The 27,901-nt window shown below is 39.3% G+C and overlaps 1 protein-coding gene across 13 annotated transcripts; it reads left to right on the forward strand.

Moving 5' to 3' along the window:
• Window positions 1–1,792: 1,792 nt before the first annotated feature.
• LOC138713036 (zinc finger protein 431-like) lies at window positions 1,793–26,341 on the forward strand. Of its 13 annotated transcripts, none has more exons than XM_069844732.1 (5): window positions 1,793–1,949; window positions 9,696–10,045; window positions 16,338–18,321; window positions 19,651–19,782; window positions 22,942–26,341. In XM_069844732.1, the coding sequence occupies exons 3-5, from the start codon at window positions 18,271–18,273 to the stop codon at window positions 23,851–23,853; spliced, it is 1,095 nt and encodes a 364-aa protein (XP_069700833.1). In that variant the 5' UTR covers window positions 1,793–1,949; window positions 9,696–10,045; window positions 16,338–18,270; the 3' UTR covers window positions 23,854–26,341. The 13 variants fall into 13 exon arrangements, with proteins under 13 accessions (XP_069700833.1, XP_069700842.1, XP_069700838.1 ...); XM_069844729.1 differs by lacking the exon at window positions 9,696–10,045 and adding an exon at window positions 15,841–16,089 and having other exon boundaries at window positions 1,932–1,949; XM_069844731.1 differs by lacking the exons at window positions 1,793–1,949; window positions 9,696–10,045 and adding an exon at window positions 12,609–16,089 and having other exon boundaries at window positions 16,338–17,326; window positions 18,182–18,321.
• The last annotated feature ends 1,560 nt before the right edge of the window (window positions 26,342–27,901 follow it).

The following is a 27,901-nucleotide window of genomic DNA, read 5'->3' on the forward strand; positions in this document are numbered from 1 at the left end:
GCATTAATAACCCGAGACGCAGCTTTATAATCTTTTTCCAGTAGTGCTTTATAAAGAGTCCAATCTCAAACTTTGTGACCTTCATTTTATATTCTGCGGCATGCTCACAATACACAAAAGGCCTAATAACCACAGCATCGTGCAAATAGCATTTCACAACTAAAAAAATCATTAAAATCTTGCAAAACTTAAAAAACTGACAATAATATTGTCAGACGGCCTAATAAACGATCTATAGCATTTAAATATAATTCTATTATTTTAGATTGTGCTCCACACGTCGTTGATGAAGAGTAACTTACAGCAGTATTTAGATTTGGTTGTTTGAACCCCTCAACGAAAAATGCGGGCTACGACAATAGTGCTTATATGAAACGCACAAGGATCGGTTTGTCAAAAAACAAAATCTTAAAGCACGTGCGTCACAGTCTTAGTTTAGTATACGTGATGCGACAAAAAGTTCGCTGCACATACAGCTTCCCAGCATTATAACCGGCCATAACACGGGGAGATGCGACTGCTTTCTCGCGCGGTGATTCAGGTCTAGTCTCGCACAAATAATAAGCCGCTAAGAGACGTTATGTTGATCTTATCTTTCATCACAGCACATACAGGGCGCTCCACATAAACCTTTGCCATTTTAATGAGTTATAATTTCTCTTTGGGAGTTAGTATAAAATTGAAATTGAATTTTATGATCTCTGTGGTTCTAGGAGAATTTATATTGATGCACCGACACGATTGTCGCCCATTGTTGATAATCATATTGGTTAGTATTGCAGAACGCATATAATGTAGTGCAAGATTTCGGAGTCCTTCTCCGTAAAAAAAGACAAAGATCATCAAATCTAGCTATAATAATAATAATAATAATAATAATAATTACCGTACTCAAAATAAATAAGCCTACTGTAAAAGAATTTGTGATATGAAAATCAAGAAAAGTGCTTTCGCTTGTTGAAAAGTAACAAATACAGTATTACTCTTAGTATTGTTATCAGCTTGTGAGAGTATATTATTGTTGTTGTTGTTGTTAAGACAGTTGACTAAACAACATAAGTGGCACCAATAAGGTATTAGTCGTGAGGCAACTAAGCCAGTAGGTAATGGCGTAGGATGGCCAGTTCCTTTTTAAACATATTTTACTAATCAGACTGAGATACATAATGGCTCTCTATTAGCTTCACTGTACTCGAATCTCTCTCTATTATTCCCACAACTGGGACTGTCGCCGCTCTAGTCGGCCCATTGTACTACGCGGGATGGAATGGGTACATGCCCTAAGGCTCACATGATCCCTTTACCTAACCGCGTGGGCCACGACCTGCTATGAGCCCACGGTGCATAGCGCTACCACTAACAACGAATGACCACATATCCACGGGATCCAAGTTCATCGCCCGACTCTACATCGGAGCAAGCCCGAAACCTAGCTAAGAAACGGTGATGACGATGGAAGAGGGACGGCGAAACGAGTTCGAAGTCCAACGCCGAAAGTTATCCAGTAATTCTGCTTCAGTTTGTTGAAGGAAAACTTCGGAAAACCCCCAACTTGTACTAACCAGGATTTGAATCCCGCTCGTTTCACGATCAGACGAGCTAACTGTTACTCCACAGCGGTGGACCCTAATCAAATCACCCCACCTCTCCTAACCCACAGGTCGAACTTCGCACCCTCGAGGCAGCACTGTCTACCAACCAATCAATACATGTGAAACTTCACTACAAGATCTCAGGGATTCGACCAACTGCAAAATGGCATATTGATAATGTTGTCAGTGCAACCGTTGCTTAGCTTAGTAATAATATGGTGCATAGCGCTTCAACATAAACGCATTCAGTTCACTCACAGCATCTTTGATCGTACGAATTTTGAGAGCGTGCGTACGAGGGATGATCCAGCTGTGCAGCTTTGTGGGTTGTGTACAGTTTGTCGTTTGACGTGTTAGGTAAGTTTATTTCTTTCCTGTTTCATGTAAGTAATTGTGTGGGGAGTATAGACCCGAAAATACAAGAACGATAAGGAACTATATTTAATTGGTGCCCATATAATGTCTATGAGGCTATTGTAATACGTACAAGCAAAGTAGCCTTTAGTCTGTAATGGCTTGCGATCCCGTAATTCCGTTCAGTGTGTTAACACAAAAGGGAAAACTCGAAGGACATACATGAAACGAATGCAAATGAAGTGAGCTCCATGTTCTGCACGAACGAACGTAGTAACTCTTAAATGCAGGTTAGAAACGGAACGTGGCGTGCTCCTGTTACGTGTTCACTTAATTTTGTACTTGCAACTCTGTAGTAAACTGAGGACTGTAGTCTGTTACCGCATATATGAACTGTACGTGTGTGAATAGTGTAGTTAATATTAGTATGCCGTAGCTGGTTAGGTTAGGTCGAGTTGACCGAAAGTCTCTCCAACGTAAGAACGGTGATCTAAAGACATGCCCGTGGTCCGAATTTGCTATCACTGTATTGTTTGTGCCTTTGTGATCAGATCTATTTGTGTTTTGTGGTTCACATCACTTTATTCTTTAGCTAGACACCCCCTGAAATAGTTTGTAGGAGCAGCCGCAGAAAGTAGACTTAAATTAATATAATGAATGTACTGTATAATAATTTCGTGAATCTTCGATCTAACTACTCACAACATAGCGAGAAAAAGACGCACTTTATTCATTGAAAATAATCCTAAAAATATAGCACACCACTACCGAGACATAATGTGATCACTGCGAAAACTGTAACCAACACTGCGCGTTTGTTATATATCCGGCGGATCATTTTCGCAGACAGTAATGGCATGCAATAAATAATATACAAGGCATACTAATAGCCTCAGATCTAATCTGTCACTGATCCTCAACCTTATACAAATTCGCCTTTTGTCTATACATCTACCAATGCAATGCATACGGAAAGCCTGGACTAAGCAAACCTAACCGGCCATCACTGATCCTCGACCTTACGAAAACGCTTCTTCCTCACCTCCCAAAAAGCGTATATGCAAAGCATACCAAAAACCTTAACAAACCAAACCTAACCTCTCACTCACCCTCGACCTTAAGAAAACTCGCTATCTATCTACCCACCTACCAAGAAGCGTAGATGCAAGACATAACAAAGCCTGAACAATACCAAACCTAACCAACCACTGATCCTCGACCTTAAGAAAACTCGCTATCTAACTACCCACCTACCAAGAAGCGTAGATGCAAGACATCACAAAGCCTGAACAATACCAAACCTAACCTCTCACTGATCCTCGACCTTACGAAAACTCGCTATCTATCTACCCACCTACCAAGAAGCGTAGATGCAAGACATAACAAAGCCTGAACAATACCAAACCTAACCTCTCACTGATCCTCGACCTTACGAAAACTCGCTATCTATCTACCCACCTACCAAGAAGCGTAGATGCAAGACATCACAAAGCCTGAACAATACCAAACCTAACCTCTCACTGATCCTCGACCTTACGAAAACTCGCTATCTATCTACCCACCTACCAAGAAGCGTAGATGCAAGACATAACAAAGCCTGAACAATACCAAATTTAACCTCTCACTGATCCTCGACCTCACGAAAACTCGCTATCTATCTACCCACCTACCAACAATCGTAGATGCAAGACACAACAAACCCTTAACAAAACCAAACCTAACCTCTCACTGATCCTCGACCTCACGAAAACTCGCTATCTATCTACCCACCTACCAACAATCGTAGATGCAAGACATAACAAAGCCTGAACAAAACCAAACCTAACCTCTCTCTGATCCTCGACCTCACGAAAACTCGCTATCTATCTACCCACCTACCAACAATCGTAGATGCAAGACACAACAAACCCTTAACAAAACCAAACCTAACCTCTCACTGATCCTCGACCTTAAGAAAACTCGCAAACTATCTACCCACCTACCAACAATCGTAGATGCAAGATATAACAAAGCCTGAACAATACCAACTCTAACCTCTCACTGATCCTCGACCCCACGAAAACTCGCTATCTATCTACCCACCTACCAACAATCGTAGATGAAAGACATAACAAAGCCTGAACAAAACCAAACCTAACCTCTCACTGATCCTCGACCTCACGAAAACTCGCTATCTATCTACCCACCTACCAACAATCGTAGATGCAAGACACAACAAACCCTCAACAAAACCAAACCTAACCTCTCACTGATCCTCGACATTAAGATAACTCGCAAATTATCTACCCACCTACCAACAATCGTAGATGAAAGACATAACAAAGCATGAACAAAACCAAACATAACCTCTCACTGATCCTCGACCTTAAGAAAACTCGCAATCTATCTACCCACCTACCAACAATCGTAGCTGCAAGACATAACAAAGCCTGAACAAAACCAAACCTAACCTCTCACTGATCCTCGACCTTAAGAAATCTCGCAAACTATACCCACCTACCAACAATCGTAGATGCAAGACATAACAAAGCCTGAACAAAACCAAACCTAACCTCTCACTGATCCTCGACCTCACGAAAACTCGCTATCTATCTACCCACCTACCAACAATCGTAGATGAAAGACATAACAAAGCCTGAACAAAACCAAACCTAACCTCTCACTGATCCTCGACCTCACGAAAACTCGCTATCTATCTACCCACCTACCAACAATCGTAGATGCAAGACACAACAAACCCTCAACAAAACCAAACCTAACCTCTCACTGATCCTCGACATTAAGATAACTCGCAAATTATCTACCCACCTACCAACAATCGTAGATGAAAGACATAACAAAGCCTGAACAATACCAAACCTAACCTCTCACTGATCCTCGACCTCACGAAAACTCGCTATCTATCTATCTACCCACCTACCAACAATCGTAGATGCAAGACATAACAAAGCCTGAACAAAACCAAACATAACCTCTCACTGATCCTCGACCTTAAGAAAACTCGCAAACTATCTACCCACCTACCAACAATCGTAGATGCAAGACATAAGAAAGCCTGAACAAAACCAAACCTAACCTCTCACTGATCCTCGACCTTAAGAAATCTCGCAAACTATACCCACCTACCAACAATCGTAGATGCAAGACATAACAAAGCCTGAACAAAACCAAACCTAACCTCTCACTGATCCTCGACCTCACGAAAACTCGCTATCTATCTACAACCTACCAACAATCGTAGATGCAAGACATCACAAAGCCCGAACAAAACCAAACCTAACCTCTCACTGATCATCGACCTTATGAAAACTAGCTATCTATCTACCACCTACCAACAATCGTAGCTGCAAGACATAACAAAGCCTGAACAAAACCAAACCTAACCTCTCACTGATCCTCGACCTTACGAAAACTCGCTATATACACACCTACCAACAATCGTAGATGCAAGACATAACAAAGCCTGAACAAAACCAAACCTAACCTCTCACTGATCCTCGACCTTACGAAAACTCGCTATATACACACCTACCAAAAATCGTAAATGCAAGACATCACAAAGCCTGAACAAAACCAAACCTAACCTCTCACTGATCCTCGACCTTACGAAAACTCGCTATCTATCTACCCACCCACCAACAATCGTAGATGCAAGACATCACAAAGCCTGAACAAAACCAAACCTAACCTCTCACTGATCCTCGACCTTAAGAAAACTCGCAATCTATCTACCCACCCACCAACAATCGTAGATGCAAGACACAACAAAGCCTGAACAATACCAAACCTAACCTCTCACTGATCCCCGACCTTAAGAAAACTCGCTATCTACTCACCTACCAAGAAGCGTAGATGCAAGACTACACAGAGCCTGAACAAACCAAACCTAACCTCTCACTGATCCTCGACCTTAAGAAAACTCGCAATCTATCTACCCACCTACCAACAATCGTAGATGCAAGACATAACAAAGCCTGAACAAAACCAAACCTAACCTCTCACTGATCCTCGACCTCACGAAAACTCGCTATCTATCTACCCACCTACCAACAATCGTAAATGCAAGACACAACAAAGCCTGAACAATACCAAACCTAACCTCTCACTGATCCTCGACCTTAAGAAAACTCGCTATCTACTCACCTACCAAGAAGCGTAGATGCAAGACTACACAGAGCCTTAACAAACCAAACCTAACCTCTCACTGATCCTCGACCTTAAGAAAACTCGCAATCTATCTACCCACCTACCAACAATCGTAGATGAAAGACATAACAAAGCCTGAACAAAACCAAACCTAACCTCTGACTGATCCTCGACCTCACGAAAACTCGCTATCTATCTACCACCTACCATCAATCGTAGATGCAAGACATAACAAAACCTGAACAAAACCAAACCTAACCTCTCACTGATCCTCGACCTTAAGAAAACTCGCAATCTATCTACCCACCTACCAAGAAGCGTAGATGCAAGACATCACAAAGCCTGAACAAAACCAAACCTAACCTCTCACTGATCCTCGACCTTAAGAAAACTCGCAATCTACCTACCCACCTACCAAGAAGCGTAGATGCAAGACATCACAAAGCCTGAACAATACCAAACCTAACCTTCCACTGATCCTCGACCTTAAGAAAACTCGCAATCTACCTACCCACCTACCAAGAAGCGTAGATGCAAGACTACACAGAACCTGAACAAACCAAACCTAACCTCTCACTGATCCTCGACCTTACGAAAACTCGCTATCTCTCTACCACCTACCATCAATCGTAGATGGAAGACATAAGAAAGCCTGAACAAAACAAAACCTAACCTCTTACTGATCCTCGACCTTACGAAAACTCGCTATCTATCTACCACCTACTAACAATCGTAAATGCAATACATAAGAAAGCCTGAACAAAACCAAACCTAACCCTTTTACTGATCCTCGACCTTACGAAAACTCGCTATCTACTACCTACCAACAATCGTAGATGCAAGACAAAACAAAACCTAACCTCTCACTGATCCTCGACCTTAAGAAAACTCGCTATCTATCTTCCCACCTACCAACAATCGTAGATGCAAGACATAAGAAAGCCTGAACAAAACCTAACTTAACCTCTCACTGATCCTCGACCTTAAAAAAAACTCACTATCTATCTACCCACCCACCAACAATCGTAAATGCAAGACATAAGAAAGCCTCAACAAACCAAACCTAATCTCGTACTGATCCTCGACCTTACGAAAACTCGCTATCTATCTACCCCTACCAACAATCGTAGATGCAAGACATAAGAAAGCCTGAACAAACCAAACCTAACCTCTTACTGATCCTCGACCTTACGAAAACTCGCAAGCTATCTACCACCTACCAACAATCGTAGATGCAAGACATAAGAAAACCTGAACAAACCAAATCTAACCTCTTACTGATCCTGGACATTACGAAAACTCGCTATCTGCCACCTACCGACAATTGTAGATGCAAGACATAAGAAAGCCTGAACAAACCAAATCTAACCTCTTACTGATCCTCGACCTTACGAAAACTCGCTATCTATCTACAACCTACCAACAATCGTAGATGCAAGACATAACAAAGCCTGAACAAACTAAATCTAACCTCTTACTGATCCTCGACCTTACGAAAACTCGCTATCTATCTACCACCTACCAAAAATCGTAGATGCAAGACATCACAAAGCCTGAACAAACCAAATCTAACCTCTTACTGATCCTCGACCTTACGAAAACTCGCTATCTATCTACCCACCTACCAACAATCGTAGATGCAAGACATAAGAAAGCCTGAACAGACCAAACCTAAGCTCTTACTGATCCTCGACCTTACGAAAACTCGCTATCTATCTACCACCTACCAAGAATCGTAGATGCAAGACATAAGAAAGCCTGAACAAACCAAATCTAACCTCTTACTGATCCTCGACCTTACGAAAACTCGCTATCTATCTACCACCTACCAACAATCGTAGATGCAAGACATAAGAAAGCCTGAACAAACTAAATCTAACCTCTTACTGATCCTCGACCTTACGAAAACTCGCTATCTATCTACCACCTACCAACAATCGTAGATCAAGACATCACAAAGCCTGAACAAACCAAATCTAACCTCTTACTGATCCTCGACCGTACGAAAACTCGCTATCTATCTACAACCTACCATCAATCGTAGATGCAAGACATAACAAAGCCTGAACAAACTAAATCTAACCTCTTACTGATCCTCGACCTTACGAAAACTCGCTATCTATCTACCACCTACCAAAAATCGTAGATGCAAGACATCACAAAGCCTGAACAAACCAAATCTAATCTCTTACTGATCCTCGACCTTACGAAAACTCGCTATCTATCTACCCACCTACCAACAATCGTAGATGCAAGACATAAGAAAGCCTGAACAGACCAAACCTAAGCTCTTACTGATCCTCGACCTTACGAAAACTCGCTATCTACCTACCACCTACCAAGAATCGTAGATGCAAGACATAAGAAAGCCTGAACAAACCAAATCTAACCTCTTACTGATCCTCGACCTTACGAAAACTCGCTATCTATCTACCACCTACCAACAATCGTAGATGCAAGACATAAGAAAGCCTGAACAAACTAAATCTAACCTCTTACTGATCCTCGACCTTACGAAAACTCGCTATCTATCTACCACCTACCAACAATCGTAGATGCAAGACAACACAAAGCCTGAACAAACCAAATCTAACCTCTTACTGATCCTCGACCTTACGAAAACTCGCTATCTATCTACCCACCTACCAACAATCGTAGATGCAAGACATAAGAAAGCCTGAACAGACCAAACCTAAGCTCTTACTGATCCTCCACCTTACGAAAACTCGCTATCTATCTACCACCTACCAACAATCGTAGATGCAAGACAAAACCAAACGTAACCTCTCACTGATCCTCGACCTTAAGAAAACTCGCTATCTATCTACCCACCTACCAACAATCGTAGATGCAAGACATAAGAAAGCCTGAACAAACCAAACCTAACCGCTTACTGCTCCTCGACCTTACGAAAACTCGCTATGTATCTACCCACCTACCAACAATCGTAGATGCAAGACATAAGAAAGCCTGAACAGACCAAACCTAAACTCTTACTGATCCTCGACCTTATGAAAACTCGCTATCTATCTACCACCTACCAACAATCGTAGATGCAAGACATAAGAAAGCCTGAACAAACGAAACCTAGCATCTCACTGATCCTCGACCTTACGAAAACTCGCTTGCTATCTACCCGCGTATCAAGAACCGTATATGCAAGACTTAACAAAAGCCTGAACAAACCAAACCTAACCTCACACTGCTCATTGACTTTACAGTCGGCCACAGTAGCGTAGTCGGTATAGTGCTGGCCTTCTGTGCTCGAGATTACGGATTCGATCCTGGCCCAGGTAAATGGCAATTAAGTGTGCTTAAATGCAACAGGCTCATGTCAGTAGATATAGTAGCATGTGAAAGAACTCCTGCGGGACAAAATTCCGGCACACAGGCGACGCTGATATAACCTCTGCAGTTGCAAGTGTCGTTAAATAATTTTTTCGACCTTACAAACTAAACGTAACCTGTCACTGAGCTTCGATCTTACGAAAACTTGCTTTTTATCCTACCTACCCACTTATCTACCAATGAGAGTGTGTGCAAGGCTACCAAAGTCTGAAGAAACCAAACTTACAGTCACTGATCGCTTATTTTTCTTTGCAGATATTGGCAGCACTATGACATCCCATTTCAAAAGTTCACTGCTACGCTGCATGTGCTCTAATTATTATAGGTTAACAATTGGCAAAACTCCGTTGTATGAGGTTATTAACCTTACTGCTGTGCTGGAGGCGGAGTCGGAATTTTCCCTCCATTAATCTGAACCATTGTCGCCACTGTTTGACACTGCTCTCGGTATGCGCTACTATTGGCTGACAAGTAGGAAGGAGGAGGTGAAAGTATATTGTGTCACTCTTTAAGATTGACGCATGCGCAGATCAACGGAGTTTTTATTATTTCGTCATACCCTTTTATAGGCTATTTCACTTGGTCGTGGCTCCTGGGAATGTGACGTAAGTAAAACAGTAGTAAGAAAGTCGCCCCTAGTGACGACTATAATGTGACAGTTATTTTGACAGTGCTTCATTTTATTGTCTGTGACTGGCACCGCTTGGTATACATGTTGGAAGAGTAGTCTGCGATTCGATCCAGTAATTTAATGAAATGCTTCACGTGACGCGTCATTCGTATGGCTTGAATAATTTCCACATTAAATCGAGACTTCCTCAGACCACGTGTCATTCACTTCTTCAGCGATGCATTTCTGTTAGTAAATAACAAAAGGCCAACAGTCTTCTTCATTCTGTCATGGGACACATTATCTTCTTTCAAATGGACACAAACTCCAGATCATTTATTAAAGGGAGGAATAGACCTGAACCTCCCTTCCTTTTTGTGGTATATAACCGTGTGAATAAGTAGCCTACATTTATACAGAAAGTTCGTCGGAAATGATGAGGAAAACAAATCGTCAAAACCAGTACTTATAGATATTTACCCTTTTTTTTCTCGTTTCATGCCTCTAAAAGCTAAAGAAGTATCATAGAAGTCTTTTATATTTTGAAATATGAGACTCCCAGTCGGGTATCGGCCGGCCTCACGCACGCTGTGGCAGCGGCTGCCTACCGACCAACTGCCAAGCGTTCTCTGTGCTTATCTCCACCAACGAGTTAGATACTATAGAGAGGACAAAGACCTCAGAAAGTTAAAGACAATTGAACATTGGTCCGCCATATTTCGGTTAGTCAAAACAAAGGGGCGTGGTTCGGATGTTGTAGGAAATGACTGTGATAAAGTTAGTTATTGTGAATTGAGTTACATATTAAGACTATGTTAATAAGTAAAAAGTAAAATACACACAAAACTTCACGTTTTATAACAGCTGTAGGCCTATGTTTTATTAGTTTCACTAAATATAGCCCAGATATTAAATGACAAGCTATACTTGATGCAACCAAAGCAAAGCACCTAAAGACAGATGAATTTAACCGGCAGAAGAAAAATAAATAAATTTTTGACTTCGTCACAAATTTAATTACCTTACAGCTAATCTAACCTAATATGAAATTATGTAAATCAGTGCTCACCAGGTGATATCAAGAGAGACGACGTATGTAACTAATAGGAGTAAAATATAGGAAAGGTAGTGGCGAAAATTAAAAAAAAAAAAATATCCAGTAATTATGTTATTGAGAAAAATTCATTTGAAATTGGAATTAACACAGAGAACTTTTGAAAACTGCAATTATTAAAACTACAAATAACCTCTTAGGATGCAACATAATAATTAAGGAATGACACTAATAGAAAGTTACTCATGATCATAACTCACCACATTTATTGAAACGATAAGATACTTACGATTAACATTGTTATCAGAAACAACAGGACCCACAGCTAGGTACATTTCTTTTCGTGTGACGGAGACATCATGTAGTCTAATATAATTTGAAACAAATATTGTCGCGTGATGGAGGCATCGTGTAGTCTAATATAATTTGAAACAAACATTGATCTCACACGTGTCTCGCAACTAAGCAGAGGCTTTTGCAGAATAAAACTGTTCTTACATTATTTTGAACAATAATGACAAATTGTGTGTGATGCAAGTGCTAACTTTCCTCTTTGTTAACAAAAAGAGACCTACGCATTAATAAAAAGAAAATTGGAGTAGGCCCTATAAACACAATAAATACTAAACTCTTGATGGTACAAACTTATTAATACAGATATTTCGCTTATGCTCAGTCCGTCTTATCTTATAATTCTCTGCAGCAATGGTACCTGTATTGAGAGGGTTTAATTATCCAGGAATGAATATTATGATTTACGGTACATTTCATTTAAATCCGAGGGAATGAGACATTTTTAGAAATTTTAAAGTCTTAATTATTACTTTTTCATTTATAAATCAGCTTTTTACTAAACCTATAGCGAAATGTTTAAATTAAATATTGATGTATCTGAAAAATATAATACATGTACCAACTCGTTGCAGTGTACCTTTGATAAGCACTCCTTGCGGAGGCTGGCGGTACTATAGACCGCCATGTTTTTTAGGGAACGATCCATAGTACTGTTGGCCTCCACAGGGATCGCTTATCAGAGGTCTTCAGCCTCTCTATAGTATCTAACTCGTTGATCTCCACACTCAAGGTCATCATAGCATGGAGAGTATTTGGTACAGTTGCAACAACTGTTAATGTGCGATTGAAATGCTACCCCACAAGTTAATACTAGAACAGAGAATGCTTGCGTACAACACTTACGTGGAAGTAGTTCTTTTTGTAGAAAAGAGTGTAGGCAATTTGTAGAAATATCACAAGATCAGTAGCGTAGCGTGGGAATTTCCTGGGTGTTGCCAATTCGAAAATAATACCACAGTACAGGAGAGGATGAATTTCTTTCGAGCATTCTATTAACTACACAAGTAAGGTCAAATTCAACAATGTTCATAAATGAGGTATTAAGCATACAAAGAAATAATTTATTACAGTTGTAATACACAAAAGTGTTCATACAACTGTAATAAATTATTTCTTTGTATGCTTAATATATATATATATATTCCTTTCAAAAACAATATGCAATGTATAGAATTATACGAAGAATAATAGAATTATAGAAATAGTCATAATAAATTTGGAAAATAATTTCCTGAAAGTGCTGTATTTGAAGATCTGCCTCTTGCACTTGAATTCAATTCGTCGGTAACTGTGACTTATTGGACATGTCTGTCGATTCATCCATGACCACCGCATATAGAACTTGTTTCACTAATTTCCTTTTTAATTTCATTTATCAAAACGCGAAAAACACATTCAATTAAGTCATTCTGAATATCATTTGATGTCCCAGGAAACGCAGTAACAGTCTGAAGGTGGTGGTCTAAATAAAATTATTGTCATCAGTTTGAGCAAGGAGGTGTAAGAGTTCCACATAATTGCCCCTGTTGGCAGAGCTATCGGACTCATCCCTACCCCTAAACGGAAGTTCTTGCTGGATCAAGTAACACACTGCACTTGCTAGAAAGCAACGGATGAAACGTGATTTTTATAACTTTCATGACGCGCACGTAGCATGCGAAAAGTATCCATATTCTTGATACCATCTTTGGTCCAGGCGTTTTCTTCACTAGAAGAAAGTAAACACGGCCAGCGAAAGAGTCGTGATAATTTTGCACTACCGCACAGCCATCGTGATTCTGTATACCATGATGCATTAAAATGTGTTGCGGAACCTCCATGTGATTTAGTCTTCAGGAGTTGGTCTGCCATTCAAAACAACATTACCTTTTCTCACTAAATGTACGTGATCCTAAAGAACAGTTTACAAAGCTCTCTATGACACAGTCACGATCATAAGAGAATTAATACTTCACCAGTAAATTTAGAAGCCATGCTTGGGAGTGAAGGAGAGGGAAGAATAACACACTTTTGTCTTTATGTAAGTATGTACGTATCCAATGCCTACCCACTTCACTTTACGTGATTCGGGTTCCGCATATTGCGGATAGATGGCAGGACTGTGACCCATTTTTCTAGTTGTACACCACTTCGACGGGCCACACTGTACATGATGTGTATCTGTGGAAAGGGTTATGTCGTATACTAGGGTGAGTGTCTGTGTAAGTGTAATGTCTGGAATGAGTGATGATGATGATGATGATGAGGAACGGAGAAGGGGAAACCCGGTGCCGGCACGTAGCCTACTCCTGTCGAATAGCACCAAGGGGGTCGCCAGGCTTAATGGACGAATCACTATCAACAGTGACATATGCCTTCTCTTCATATGCACTGCGGAGAGATTTGGGATTTAACCCGGGCATATTGGTGCACAATTTAGTGATTAGAAGTTGTGTACCGCATTTGCCTTTATGTGTAACCAGCAAATAACCGCGTTACAGTCACACCATGGCACTGAAGGCCACTGACACCCAGCCTTGGCGAGTTTGCCGTTGAAGCGCAGCAGGCAACATCGGAAACACTGAAATGTTGTGTATCAGTTCAATTCTTCGGAGCTAGGTGGCAACCATATCTTTTCTGATATGTATTGTGTTACGGGAAACTGATCGATTTAAATTGTTGACAGAAAATACAAATTAAGGAATTATATAATAAGGAATAAGTTATAATTCTATTTTTTTTATGTTGCTGGCGGCAACACCGGCAACGTAGACACCACACCCTGTACAAGATCAATGCCAGATTAACACTAGTAGCAAATGTAGCATATGTTACGGGCCTCGCGTTTTCTATAATCCTTATTAGAAAATAAAAAATTGGTAAATATCTGTAAGTACTGGTTATGTCCTTTCGAGAAAAATACATTCCAAACCCCCCGATTTTTGCCCCAAACATGAAAACACTAAGAAAAAAATGAGCGGAAAACATTAAAATTTGAAATAAGTTAAAAAAAAAATCTAAAAAATCCAAACTTTCGCAAGTAAATTCAAAGCACAAAATATTAGCAAAAACAAACAGTTTAAATACAGACAACTTCAAAGTTACATTTCAATTTATAATAACGATCAACCTAACATTCCTAACCTAAACTATGTCAATGACGAAACAGTTCAGTAAATTGCAAACTATGATCACTTACTTACAAATGGCTTTTAAGGAACCCAGAGGTTCATTGCCGCCCTCACATAAGCCCGCCATCGGTCCCTATCCTGTGCAATATTAATCCAGTCTCTATCATCATATCCCACCTCTCTCAAATCCATTTTAATATTATCCTCCCATCTACGTCTCGTCCAAGGTTGCGGGTTCGATCCCGGGCCAGGTCGATGGCATTTAAGTGTGCTTAAATGCGACAGGCTCATGTCAGTAGATTTACTGGCATGTAAAAGAACTCCTGCGGGACAAAATTCCGGCACATCCGGCGACGCTGATATAACCACTGCAGTTGCAAGCGTCGTTAAATAAAACATAACATTTCTACGTCTCGGCCTCCCCAAAGGTCTTTTTCTCTCCGATCTTCCAACTAACACACTATATGCACTTCTGGATTCGCCCATATGTGCTACATGTCTTGTACTTACCTCACATTAATGAAAACATGGATACATTTCTCCCACGTCCATGAAAGAACAATTCATGCGTTCACGATGATCTGGATATGCCCTCTTGAACATCAACTCTGCTAAATATCCGAATCCGTAAATACAACCTCCACGCAAACCACCATCACGAGACGCTCCTTCCATCACCAGAACTAATCTGAAAGTGACAGAGACAAAATGAAAACAATCGAATTCATGTGACGTCATCAAACATAGATTTATACACGTGCGGCTCGGAACAGGATTTTGCGCGGACTTGGTTAATAAAAACCTACATTAACCAAACCTAACCTTCGTATATGCAAGATGTGTAACCAGATCATGAAGGAAACTGCCTAATTTAATCTGGAATGTACATGCAAAAATAAATTCACATAAGGATCACGCCACCACTGCATGAGAGATCAGTGCATGTGCCAGAGCCAAATGGTTCCTGTCCTGTTATAAACATCAAACACAAAATGGTGACCACCACGTCCAACCGGCCGATATCCGTAAGTACGTAAATATAATAAATCTAAACTACAATTGTTTTCCGCTCACTTTTTCTAAGTGTTTCCACATTAGGAATAATAATCAGAAGGTTTTAAAATATTAATTTCATAAAAAGCCAAAACCAGTACTTATAAGTAATTAGCAAAAAATTAAATAAACAAATTGAAAGTATGAAAAAAAATATGATTGTAAGCTGTCTGATAAAAATTGTATTGTGTGTGACAATGCTGTTGTTTACATGTTGAGAGAACGGTCGGTCCTACCATGGAGTGGAATGGAATTTCGGGAGGGGGGGCACTACGACCCAGCACTGCGACCTTTCAAGATCTATTGCTCTGACCTTCAAGTTAGATGCATTCTCAAACCCACAAACTACACCCAGGTTTCGAGCAGGCAACCCCACTCATCCCTAGACCAGCTCCCTCTATGCGTCGTGTTGACTCCTTGCTGCGTTGTGTGCAGGCATTTTATCCTTATTGGTCTGCTGTTTATCAGGTGAGGAACATACAAGTTTGGATTAGACTGTGAGGTCTAATCTGTACATATATTACCCCAGTTTTCAGAACATTATTCCTATTGGTGGTTGTGTATTTCATATGCCCCCATAGTCACAGTCACGTAAATTTGTGATTTTTCACTAGTCTCTGTTGATACCACTATTTAGTTTTTCTAACATAAATTGTTGATATAGTCTTGACTTGCCATTTTTGAAAATCATAGGCCTAATTTTTTTTTTCTTCCAGAATTTCACTGCAGTGGAGAATGCTCATTTCCAAAACAGAAAAGGATTTAAAATTAACTTAGGAGCACCATCAGTCAAGACAGATAGAACAATATCACTCTAATGAGCAGTGAATATGAAAGTCTGCGTGGAACAGTCATCTTTCAATATCATCTACAAATTTTCTTGTGCTAAATCTAGAAAAGTTAACTTTTAAATTGTAGTTTTGTTACTCTCTACATTTGGCATTGGTACTTACAAGTAAGTTAAATAGCAACTGTGACAGTTCAAGAGGATGTAAATGGAGTGAACATTACTTTTACATTGACCACTTCACTTTCTCATGCATGATTTTCTTACAGTAATGCAGTATAGTAAAATCCCGATATAGCGCGGTCCGATTTACCTCGAATTCGTATTTAATATGGGGAAAGTATGTCCCCCAGTAAAAAACATAAAATATAGAATACATTAATGGAAATCAATCTTTAAAAGAATCAATGTAAAAGATAATACTGCATAGGAGCGTTTCTGCTGCATCAGCACAGTCCTTAGTGGACAATGACCTTTTCTTCGGGGTTGTAAAACTGCATTTCAAGGGAAACAATTTGTACCTTAACAAGTCATGAATGCATTTTGAAATTGACAGCAGCGAGCTGGTTTCAGAGTGTGTGAGCAATGAAATATCATAAATGTTATGCAGAATGAAGAAAACGACGATGCTGATGGCGGTGATGAAAATGCTGTAGAAGAGAAAGACAATATTCCAGGTGTTACTGAAGTGATATCTCATCTAAATAATGTAATGTCTTGATTGGAAAGGCAAAGTGAACCAAACAGTGTTCGTCTCCTCCATCTTGCTAATATAAAACAACACACGGAGAAGAAACGCAGTGACGTAGTCCACGGACTTTTTTAAGTCAGTGTAAAAGCAGGATTGTGTATAAACAGTGAAGTGAACTATTGCTAAAAACAATACAATAACATTTTATGGAATAAACTGCATAACTGGTGAGTGTTTAGTTTATATCACAGTATGTATTACATTATTTAAATTCGTGTATAGAGTTATAGTGCATTAAATTAGCTACTGGCTTTGCCCATCTCCATATGACTTGTCATTTCCTTAACACATAGATTATAATCACTTTCGATATATCGCAGTTCAGCTATAATGCGAGGGATAAATGTCTCCCAACAACCGCGTTATATCGGGCTTTTACTGTATTTCTATTAGATAATTTTGAATCTGTACCAGAAAAAAATGCCCCTTTTTCATTACTGTAGTGTATTCACTACACGCTGGTACTTATTTTTTTTGTCAAAACCATTCCATGTTAGAACTGCCTCAGAATAATATCTGACGTTTAACTGGCAGAATAGAAAACTGAAGTATTGAATTACTTTACTGTCCAAGTAAGTATCTTATGCGCAGTTTTACAAATTTGGGGCCCCTTTATAATAGGCCTCGCACTAGCTTAAACTGGTATTGCATAAGATATATCGAACTCTTCAACAAAGCTGACTGATTTCCTAGAAGACGAGCTCACGGGAAGAAAGTCCTGTATAATGCCATGCATGTGTGACGTCATAGATTGTTGTTTCACACTGCGGCAACGTTAGCATAAATTATTTAGCAGTGTTATTTTAGTTTTTTAAGTACTGATATTGTGGTAAATGCACAGAAGCCGCCCACATTTCACATATGCCGCTTTTGGACTTACCTCTCGTAGGCATTACTGTTAACACTGATAGGCCTACTCGTATCTATAGATGATGGTTTAGGCATAATAGAGACTAACAAATAAGACTTACAGGGGGTGTAACGCCGTAATATCGTAAATGAAATAGATATCGTTTTTGCAGGTACAGGAAGTATTAATACACAAATATATACATAATATGACATTTTCGCATCAGCTTTCAATTTGTTGTAATAGCTCAGTTGGTAGAGAATGGGTATGGAGAATGAAGACGAGGTTCACCATGGTTTCATTTTCGTCAAGGTAATAAAATTTAAAATACTAGGGCATTCGATAAGAAATGACAACAATGCTGTAAATCAGTGCTCCTAGCGGTGACCATTGAAATCTTGTACTATGTAATAGAGCAGTGATTGTTTCATAAATTTGCAATATTGAAAGTCTCGAAGTAGCCATATTTTGTAAATACGGTGGCTGTTTCTGATTTGTAGTAAACAATACAGCCCTAAAGGTACGAACAAAGGTGCTTCATAAAAATCCAAGTTGCAAGAGAAAAACATGCAACTCAGTGCTTTAGGGCATTACAAGAAGCCTGTGGGAGAGAAGTCCTACCATACTGAACTATTGCGAGTTGGGTGGAAGCGAGGCATTCGATTTCAATCAAGAGCTTTAGATTGATCAGTGAGAGAGATATCCAGAAATGCTGCTGCAGTTGGAGTCCGCCATCTTCCAAGAATTTGGCAACATATTGTTAACATGGCTGGAGACTATATTTGAAGTATGTAATGTCAAAAGTAACCTAAATCGATTTAGTGTGCAACAGTAACTATGTTGCCATTACTTTTCGATTGCCCTAGTATACTTACTTACTTACTGGCTTTTAAGGAACCCAGAGGTTCATTGCCGCCCTCACATAAGCCCGCCATTGGTCCCTATCCTGAGCAAGATTAATCCAGTCTCTACCATCATATTCCACCTCCCTCAAATCCATTTTAATATTATCTTCCCACCTACGTTTCGGCCTCCCCAAAGGTCTTTTTTCCTCCGGTCTCCCAACTAACACTCTATATGCATTTCTGGATTCGCCCATACGTGCTACATATCCTGCCCATATCAAACGTCTGGATTTGCCCTAGTATATGAGTGATAATATCAGTACAGTACAGTTATAAAACTTAACAAAATCAATAAGCTGCAAAAACATTCCTTCAATGTAAGGAAACAATTTGCAGGAAAATTTGCAATTATATCAGTAAAATTATAAAACTTAGCAGAATCAGTTGTTGTTTAGTCAGCTGTCCGAAGACAGGTTAGAGCCTGTGGAACTGGTCACTCTACCCCATTATCTGCTGGCTTAATTGTCTTATGAGTGATGCCTTATTGATGCAAAATCAGTAAGCTACAAAAATGCTTAAGGGTATATAACGTAGAGAGACTATGACAATGGTCTTCGTCTTGTTTGCATTTTATCTTCATCCCATACGTAGCTGAAATTACCAACAGAGTGCATTGCTGTGATGTAGTCCTCATTGGTTACCACGACAGTTCTGTGCAGGTTGGAAGACGATGGATCTGAAAGGGCGGTATGATCTTTAGCAAGGCTTTGGGTTGTGGCTGAGGATTATGTTGCAGATGATGATGATGGAGAATGAGGAGGAGCGCATCGCCAAGCTGCATCGCACGCTGCACTCCCTGGCAACGCGCATTCCAAGGATCGTGCTCCAACAGGTTGAGGAAGTATTTCCTGCTCTGAAGGACAGTACGGTGGGTATGATGCTTTGCTTTATGTCCATTTTGAATCTGTTTACTTCACACTAGTATTGTTGTCCAGTAGTGATGGGAGTTAAGTAGCTTGCGCCATTTTCCTCTTGCTTTCCAATGGAGGCCTGATACAGGGTCTGGCAGAGAAATAGGCGATTATAAATACTAATTTATTGACTCAAAAATATATTATTTTGAAAGTGACAAACATGAGAACACAAAGTGCATAGTCGGCTGTTTATTTCTTGAAAAGAAATTTTGTATGCCACATGAGCACAGAGGATGGGATCATGGCGCCGTAAATTAAAATGACGAAATTCGTGCCTAGTAGCCGCAAACTTTCGTCGTTCTTGTAAAAGCTTTTAATTGCAAAAGCACAATGCACTGCTCCACCTTTCCATGTTGGTTAAATGGCAACAGAATGTGCGCGCAATTTATTTATCACTCCTCAAATCCTTAAAATCGCCGGACTCTGTATTCATTCATTCAGCGTTCTGCCCAATGGCAGGTCTTTCACTGCAAACCCAGCTTTCTCCAATCTTTCTTATTTTCTGCCTTCCTCGTACGATCCATATATCTTAATGTCATGTATTATCTGATATCTTCTGCTCCGAACTCCTCCCATTCACCATTCCTTCAGTAGGCAGTTTCTTCTCAGCCAGTGAAACCCAACCAATTCCTTTTCCTCTTCATGATCAGTTTCAGCATCATTCTTTCTTTACCCACTCTTTCCAACACAGTTTATTCTGTCTTTCCACTTCACATGTTCCATTCTTCTCCATATTCACATTTCAAATGGCTGTATTCTCTTCTCTTCACTTCGTCGTAATGTCCATGTTTGTAACCCATACAATGCCACACTCCATACAAAGCATTTCACTAGTCTCTTCCTTATATCTTTCTCCAGAGGTCTGCAGAAGATGTTCCTTTTTCTATTAAAAGCTTCCTTGGCCATTGCTATCCTCCTCTTGACTTCCTGGCAGCAGCTCATGTTACTGCTTATGGTACACCCCAAGTATTTGAAGCTGTCCACTTGCTCTACTGCCTCATTTAGAATTCGCAAGTTTATCTTCTGTATTTTTCTTCCTATGACGATGAACTTCGTCTTATTATTATTTATCTTCATCCATACTGCTCACAGCTGTCATTTAGCTCCAGTAGCATATCCCTCAGCTTCATCTCCTCTTCTGCTAACAACATATCAGCAGCAAAGGACTCTCTATGTTTTCATTTTTTTGCTACATTTTTGTCTAGTTTTTGGCAAGTTAGAAGATGGTGTTAGTTCAGGATTTGTATTTTATGCCATGCTTGGAAGGCTGTGAGTCAGTGAGCATCTGAACCAACATTTTCCCAATCACATCTCCCAGAGGCCTCCACAGTCGTTTTCATGGTGTTGGTAGGAGTAATTACGTACCTGTGATAAAATTTGGCATGATTGAGAAATGTATTATTTGCTGTGATGATGGTGGAGCTAAGTATTTAAAATTCATTTCCAGAAGATACTGTTGCAATACCTCTTTAGGTTGTTCCATCTCCTTACAGTAACGTGTCCTTGTATGTTATTTGTAGCCTACTGTGCAAAAGTTGTCAGCCTAGAATCAAAACTTTCAAACGCATACTATTACAGCCTAATTACAAAAACAAACTAAATAAAGTGGATGAAGTCCAACAGAACTGGATGGTAGCAGCAGAAATATATTAGGGATATCGAAAAATCATTTTCATGTTTGGAATGTGTAGCAAGAAAGAACCTTTATCTTTAAGAAATTATTCCACAATAGCAGAGATTTATAAATATGCAAAATGGAAAGAACAAATAGGAGAACATTATACTTGCTGTACATTTAAATCTGCTATTCTGACCCTCTGTTGCTTCTCCCCACAGAATCTCTTCCCCCCTTGCTCAGTTGGTTTAATTTTGTTGATAATCTCAGTTATGCTGAGCAGGCTAAGCAGATTTCCCAATTACGATGTTCTCCAACTAAAAGAATTGAAGTATGCTAAATTCACTTGTACATTGCAAGACTTCATTAAAATAGGGAAACACCCAGTTAAGGAGCAAGAAACACTTCTGCTTCGACCACTGTGAGGAAGTACATATATCTCAAGTTTTAAACATGGAGTGGGGTAACACGAAAACCATGTTGTCATGATAGCATGATTGGAAAACAGCTAATGAAATTGTCCAAACACTTAAGAAGCAGAATGTTTGTCTTCTGGACAGAATGTAATTAGAATGGGAACTAGAACAGATCAATATCCAAAGTGCTTAGTGATGGATGATCTTGTACTTAAAGTGTATCATCAAAATACTTTGAACTTCCTGAAGAGGCAGAGGGTCCTGAAACTGAGATATCTTCTGCATCTGCACACAACACAGGTCATTTTCAACCGGCAAACTGATAATGTTCATGCATTGAGTTCTGAGGAACCTCGTGAGAAAACACCAGCAATTCAGAAGAGCCACCACCCCTCCTCAGTAATGGTTTTCTGGGGATCAGTTATGCTGGACGTAATCATAATTTGTATTAAGTTAATTAATAACTTAAACAATAATTAAGAACTTCATGTCAAAAGCTTTCACCTACAGTGCGAAACTACTAATAAACAATGAGTTTATCAGTTTTCAGTAAGTTCTGACAAACAGTTTCTCAGAAAATGGTACCAGACGGAAATGTTTAATTACATTAGTTACTTGTTGTGGGTATCTATCAACTCAGCAGAGTTTGTCTGTGATTGGTGAAAGTGTTGTTTGTCAGTCTGCTATGGTTCTGGAGAAAATGCAGTTTCTGTTGAGGTAAGGCAAAGCATACAGGAAACTCTACGAAGTGTCCTTAATGGCATTTTACATGAAAATTTATGAGGCTTTAAATTCTGAGAAAAATGCTTCCCTTGCTTGTGAACTTTCAAAAGATATCACGAGGATAATCTCTGGTTTACACACTACAGTATTTTGTTTTCTCCATTGAACATTGCTATCAGAAATTCCATTGTTGAATCAAGGTATGAGAAATGAATTGTTGCATTGTGATATAAAGAGATTCTTCATGCATCATGCACTAATCCTCAGGATGATGCGGAATTTTGAAGTGACCAGGTTTTTTTGCCTCTCATTGTAGTTTTTATTCAGGCACAATTTTGATATCTTGCTTAATTTTTCAGGGCATTAATATTGGCATGAGTACAAGCAGCATTTATGCAACTGAAGGAGTGAAGAAAGTGGAGTGTAAACAGTGCTCGAACGTGATGACAGTGAGTGGTGAGTGTGAGCAGTGCCACAAGCTCACTCCGGCAGACGACGCCTTGATGCAGCCAGAACGACCGTTCTCATGTGACACCTGCACCAAGACCTTCATGCGCCAGGAGGGACTGACACGACACAAGCGGATCCAGCACGGGCAGTTCGTCTACACGTGCCAATTGTGCAAGGGAATGTTCCAGAACAAGACTGAATTCATCTCCCACCGAAGAGGCTGCACCAAAGAGGACGAGGCGTCGTATTCGTGTGACTTGTGCAAAAGAGAATTCACTTGCGTAAATAGCCTGAGAGGCCACGAGTGCAAGCAGAAGATGTTTTCATGCAGCGAGTGCGACAAGACTTACCACACAGCTGGCGACCTGCAGAAACACAGCCTTGTGCACAGTACAGCCAACTTCTTCACGTGTGAAATGTGCGACAAGACTTACCACACAGCCGACGACCTGCAGAAACACAGCCTTGTGCACAGTACAGCCAACTTCTTCACGTGTGAAATGTGCGACAAGACTTACCACACAGCCGACGACCTGCAGAAACACAGCCTTGTGCACAGTACAGCCAACTTCTTCACGTGTGAAATGTGCGACAAGACTTACCACACAGCCGACGACCTGCAGAAACACAGCCTTGTGCACAGTACAGCCAACTTCTTCACGTGTGAAATGTGCGACAAGTCGTTTGCTGAGAAGAAAGATCTGACGAGCCACAACTGCAAGAAGTCCAGCGAGCCACAGTACCTCTGTAGGCTCTGCAACAGAGCTTTCGTGTCCATCAACAGCGTGAAGACGCATCAGTGTGCGTATTTCACGAGTTGAGGAGCTGCCTTTGCGCCATGCTGGTATTCTGACCTATGGTGGCACATACTGCTTGACTTCCACATGGATGAGGCAGCACAAGGATTTTAAATTGTAATTTTTATGTCTTATCAACATATGAAAAGTCAAAACTGATCTATAGGCTATAGACTGTAGCGACAATGTGGAAAATGTGATAATGTAGTCTCATGATGGTCTGATGGTAGTATTATTGCTTTTCACTGTTACTTGAGTATTTTAGCAGTTTTCATAGACAGCTATGTATGTCCAGTCTAATCATTAGGGTCCAGATTTATATAAGCTAAAACTGGCTTCAAGTATATTTGGGTATGCCTGTTGCACATTACGGTTGAGAAAGCATGATTACAATGTTACGAAGTTTAAATCTTCCAGTCTGTATCTAATAGTACCCAAAGGAGACAAGTAGTCACCTACTGAACCTCACGGCGAGCGTGTTACATATGCAAGTTACCCTTACAGCAGTTATCAAGAAATGCTGCGTTTAAATTAGTTTTGTAATCTTTAAATGCTTCCGTGATTGGACGTGATTTGCATTGCTTCCCACACACAGCTCTGACATCAGATGCATATGGGAGCATGATTAAATGTAGACTTATATGAAGTAGCAGTGCATATAAATCTGGGCTCAACTAATCACAATAGAGATTTGTACGTATTCACGTATAATTGAGGTAGAGACTGCAAAACAATATGCATCACTTCCTCTTCGTTAAGGAGAAACAGATGTTTCCAATAATTTCGATCTCAACCTACCATGTCGTGGAATTCGCAGTTTTTTCTCTCCAGTAATTGATAATCTGATTCCCTTTAGTTACATGAATGTTTTCCACATGGAACTGAAAGCACATCGCACCACAAAGATGATGGGTATTGGAGAATACACATACCTGCTCCAAACGTTATTCATGTCCAACAAAAATTCCATTTGGTATTTCCAGGACTTTAACCGTGGTATATGACATTAAAATTCAAGAGTGAAATTTTATGCATGCAGAATGAAATGTGTAAGAGTAAAAGGACGAATTCCACCACTCCACAACCTCTGCTCATACACTGTGTTTCACAGTTGCAGGTAGTTCTAATCTCTCACACTGTATGTTCTGAGAAAGTGTTAGTGTACTTTCAAATTTAATTTATCCTTATCACCATAATAATCCTTATGCTTTGTGAAGCAACAGATTTTCAGCCTTCACGAATCTGTTGAGGCATTTCTGTAGTAGAGAGAGATGTGGATATTAATATTCATAAAAGAGGCTCAGCATTTTGAACGACATTTTAAATTGCAAGTCATACGTTATGTTACTGCATAACCTATAATAAATATATTATTACTACTTGAAATGCGGCTTTCTGAGCGCAAGCTGCAGGATAGCCATTCATCCCTGTCCCCGTCGACAAGCAACTTCATAACATTAGTAGATGTCATCTAAGATGTATCTTCTGAATTATTTATAAATCATGCATTTTACCTCTTTATCCGATTTAACATTAAAGAAGTAAATATATTAATTTGTGGTGTCTGTGACATGATGTACGTAATAAAATAGAGTCAGGATTCATATGCAAATGCGTATTCTTACTGACCAGATGAAAGTCATGCAAAAATATTTTATGCATGTTTTGAATGTCTCTAATGATGAAAATACAAAGTTAGTCGTGCATATTTTGTAATAAGCTCGTCAAATCTGTTCACATTAAATGATCTTCCATACATATCGTACTGGTGGTTTTAATTTGATTTGCAGTGTAGAACAGTGATTTTATCCAAATACCCGGAGTTAAGTTTGTAATATTTATCTGTTAATGTAAGTTTTTATACAGAAAACGACCTTCCAGTATCTCCAGAGATGATTAGGGAATATATGAAAGCACCACAAGGTCTAGGGGAATTTATTTGTGTTAATTTACCACTTAAAACATGATTTATCTTTCGGTATTACAACGTGTAAGTTCACTACTTCATTAAGCGAAATGTAAGAGAACTAGATTAAAGGTATTTTATAACCAGAGCCAGAGATTCACAGTTATGTTCTCAGTGATGCAGCAATATTTCACTTCTCACAGGCTGTAACTTGACGAGTTTGAATCACTGCTAATACATGAAATAGGAGAACGCCTTTCAAGTAATCCCATAGTGCTCGTGTTGGAAAAGTCGGATGTAAAGCAAATTACAGTATTTACACATTATATATCACTTCTTGTGACAAAAAAAAGCTGCGTAGCATGTTTCGATCTAGCAGATGTTTTATACGTTACTTGTCCACTTTCATTTTTGAGATCTGCAGTTTGGTCTAGTAAAATTTGCATCTACTCAAAATCCATTTATAATGTATTCTGCCAATGTATGACATTGGTAAGCTGAAAATTCCTCTTAGTGCACCATGTTCAGATCTGGAAATCTCTGAGTGATATTCAGGAGATGAATGTGAAACATTTGTTAAAACAGGCTGAAGAAATACATCCTCAGTTGGAAATTTCTTTACACATTTTTTCCCCTCTTACAGGGAGAAAGAGAAAAAATATTTTCAGTGATAATTTTCTGTTTCCATAATAATTTCTCTTCTGGTCGTAATCCATACTAGTTGGCACGTCTGGAGGAGAGACTCATTAGCATTCCCTCTGCCTTAGGAAAGATCATCACACCCACTTTTCTCCCATTCAAAGTTTAGTATTACTTTTGTTTATGTCCGTTGTTATGGAGTAACAGCATATCTGGCCGTGAAACAAGCGGGCAGGGGTTCAAATCCTGCTTGGGATAAGTTATCTGGTTGAGGTTTTTTCCGGGGTTTTCCCTCAACTCATTAAGAGCAAATGTTGGGTAACTTTCAATGCTGAACCCTGGACTCATTTCGCTGCATTATCATCTTCATTTCACTCAAATGCTAGATAACCATCGCAGCTGATTAAGTGTCATAAAATAAACAATCAGAAAAAAATTTTCGTTTACTTCTATTTCAAAAATGCTTCATAATATACCTATATATATGCCAGAAATATAAAATATGCAAATATATGCACTATGAAACTTTACAAAAACAGGATATAGAACGTAATTTGGCTCCACTTTCCACATCAAATGTAAAAAGATACTAGATATGCATTTGTATATAAATCTGATGTTTAATAATAAATGATGAAATGTAAATATACGTGATAGTTCTGCAAGCCATTGAATTTCTGTACAATATCAATGCAACTTGGCCAAAGAGAATATAATGAAGATGATGCATAGTTTCGTTCATACTGTGATAACTCGGGTGTTTATCATGTTTGTTTTTTTTTTTTAAGTAGTATTTAAAAGGCTTGGATAAATTAAATTATTTACTCAGATAACAAAAGACATTTGTTAAGAGACTGACTGACTTTATAAAAATTGTACACTTCAAGTAGCTAGGTGTATGTACAGTAATTAATGTTCCATGTATACATTGAAGAGGAGCAGGCAAAGCTCCTGTATATGGGATTTCCAATATTACCGTATTCTACTTCTTTGAAAGTGACATATATTGGTGGTTTATAACAACATTCTAAGCAGATTCTTTCTCAGGTTCAAAGTCTTCTGTAGAAATTCACCCACTCATAGTAGGGAAGGTTTTACAAGTAGTGACTTCAAAAATCTTTAAAAAGGGGACTCTTCACTACATGTGTGGTTGATCTGCTGAAGTGGTACAAACTTAATATTAAATCACAATGAAAGGTACAAATAATTATGTATATAATTTATTATTTCTCTAAGAAATAGCTTTTCCTTCACACAGACTACCTATATTGTTTATTTTTTAGTTTATTCTACAGAATACAAAAGAACCACGCAGAAAATCGTCTGATTTAATTTGGAATAACTGTGTTTTCCATTAAATAGAAAGACCCATTAATATTCATTGTGTATGCATTAGTCACAGATATAATACTGAATAGGAACAAAACATTAGGATAATCTGTTGTATTGATAGCATAGCCAACCCATGATTAGCAGCATGCTGGGTGCGTACAAGAGCGAGACGCTCGGCTATCAGTGACAGAACAG

Source organism: Periplaneta americana, chromosome 14 (assembly GCF_040183065.1).
Source record: "Periplaneta americana isolate PAMFEO1 chromosome 14, P.americana_PAMFEO1_priV1, whole genome shotgun sequence".
Lineage (NCBI taxonomy): Eukaryota > Metazoa > Arthropoda > Insecta > Blattodea > Blattidae > Periplaneta > Periplaneta americana.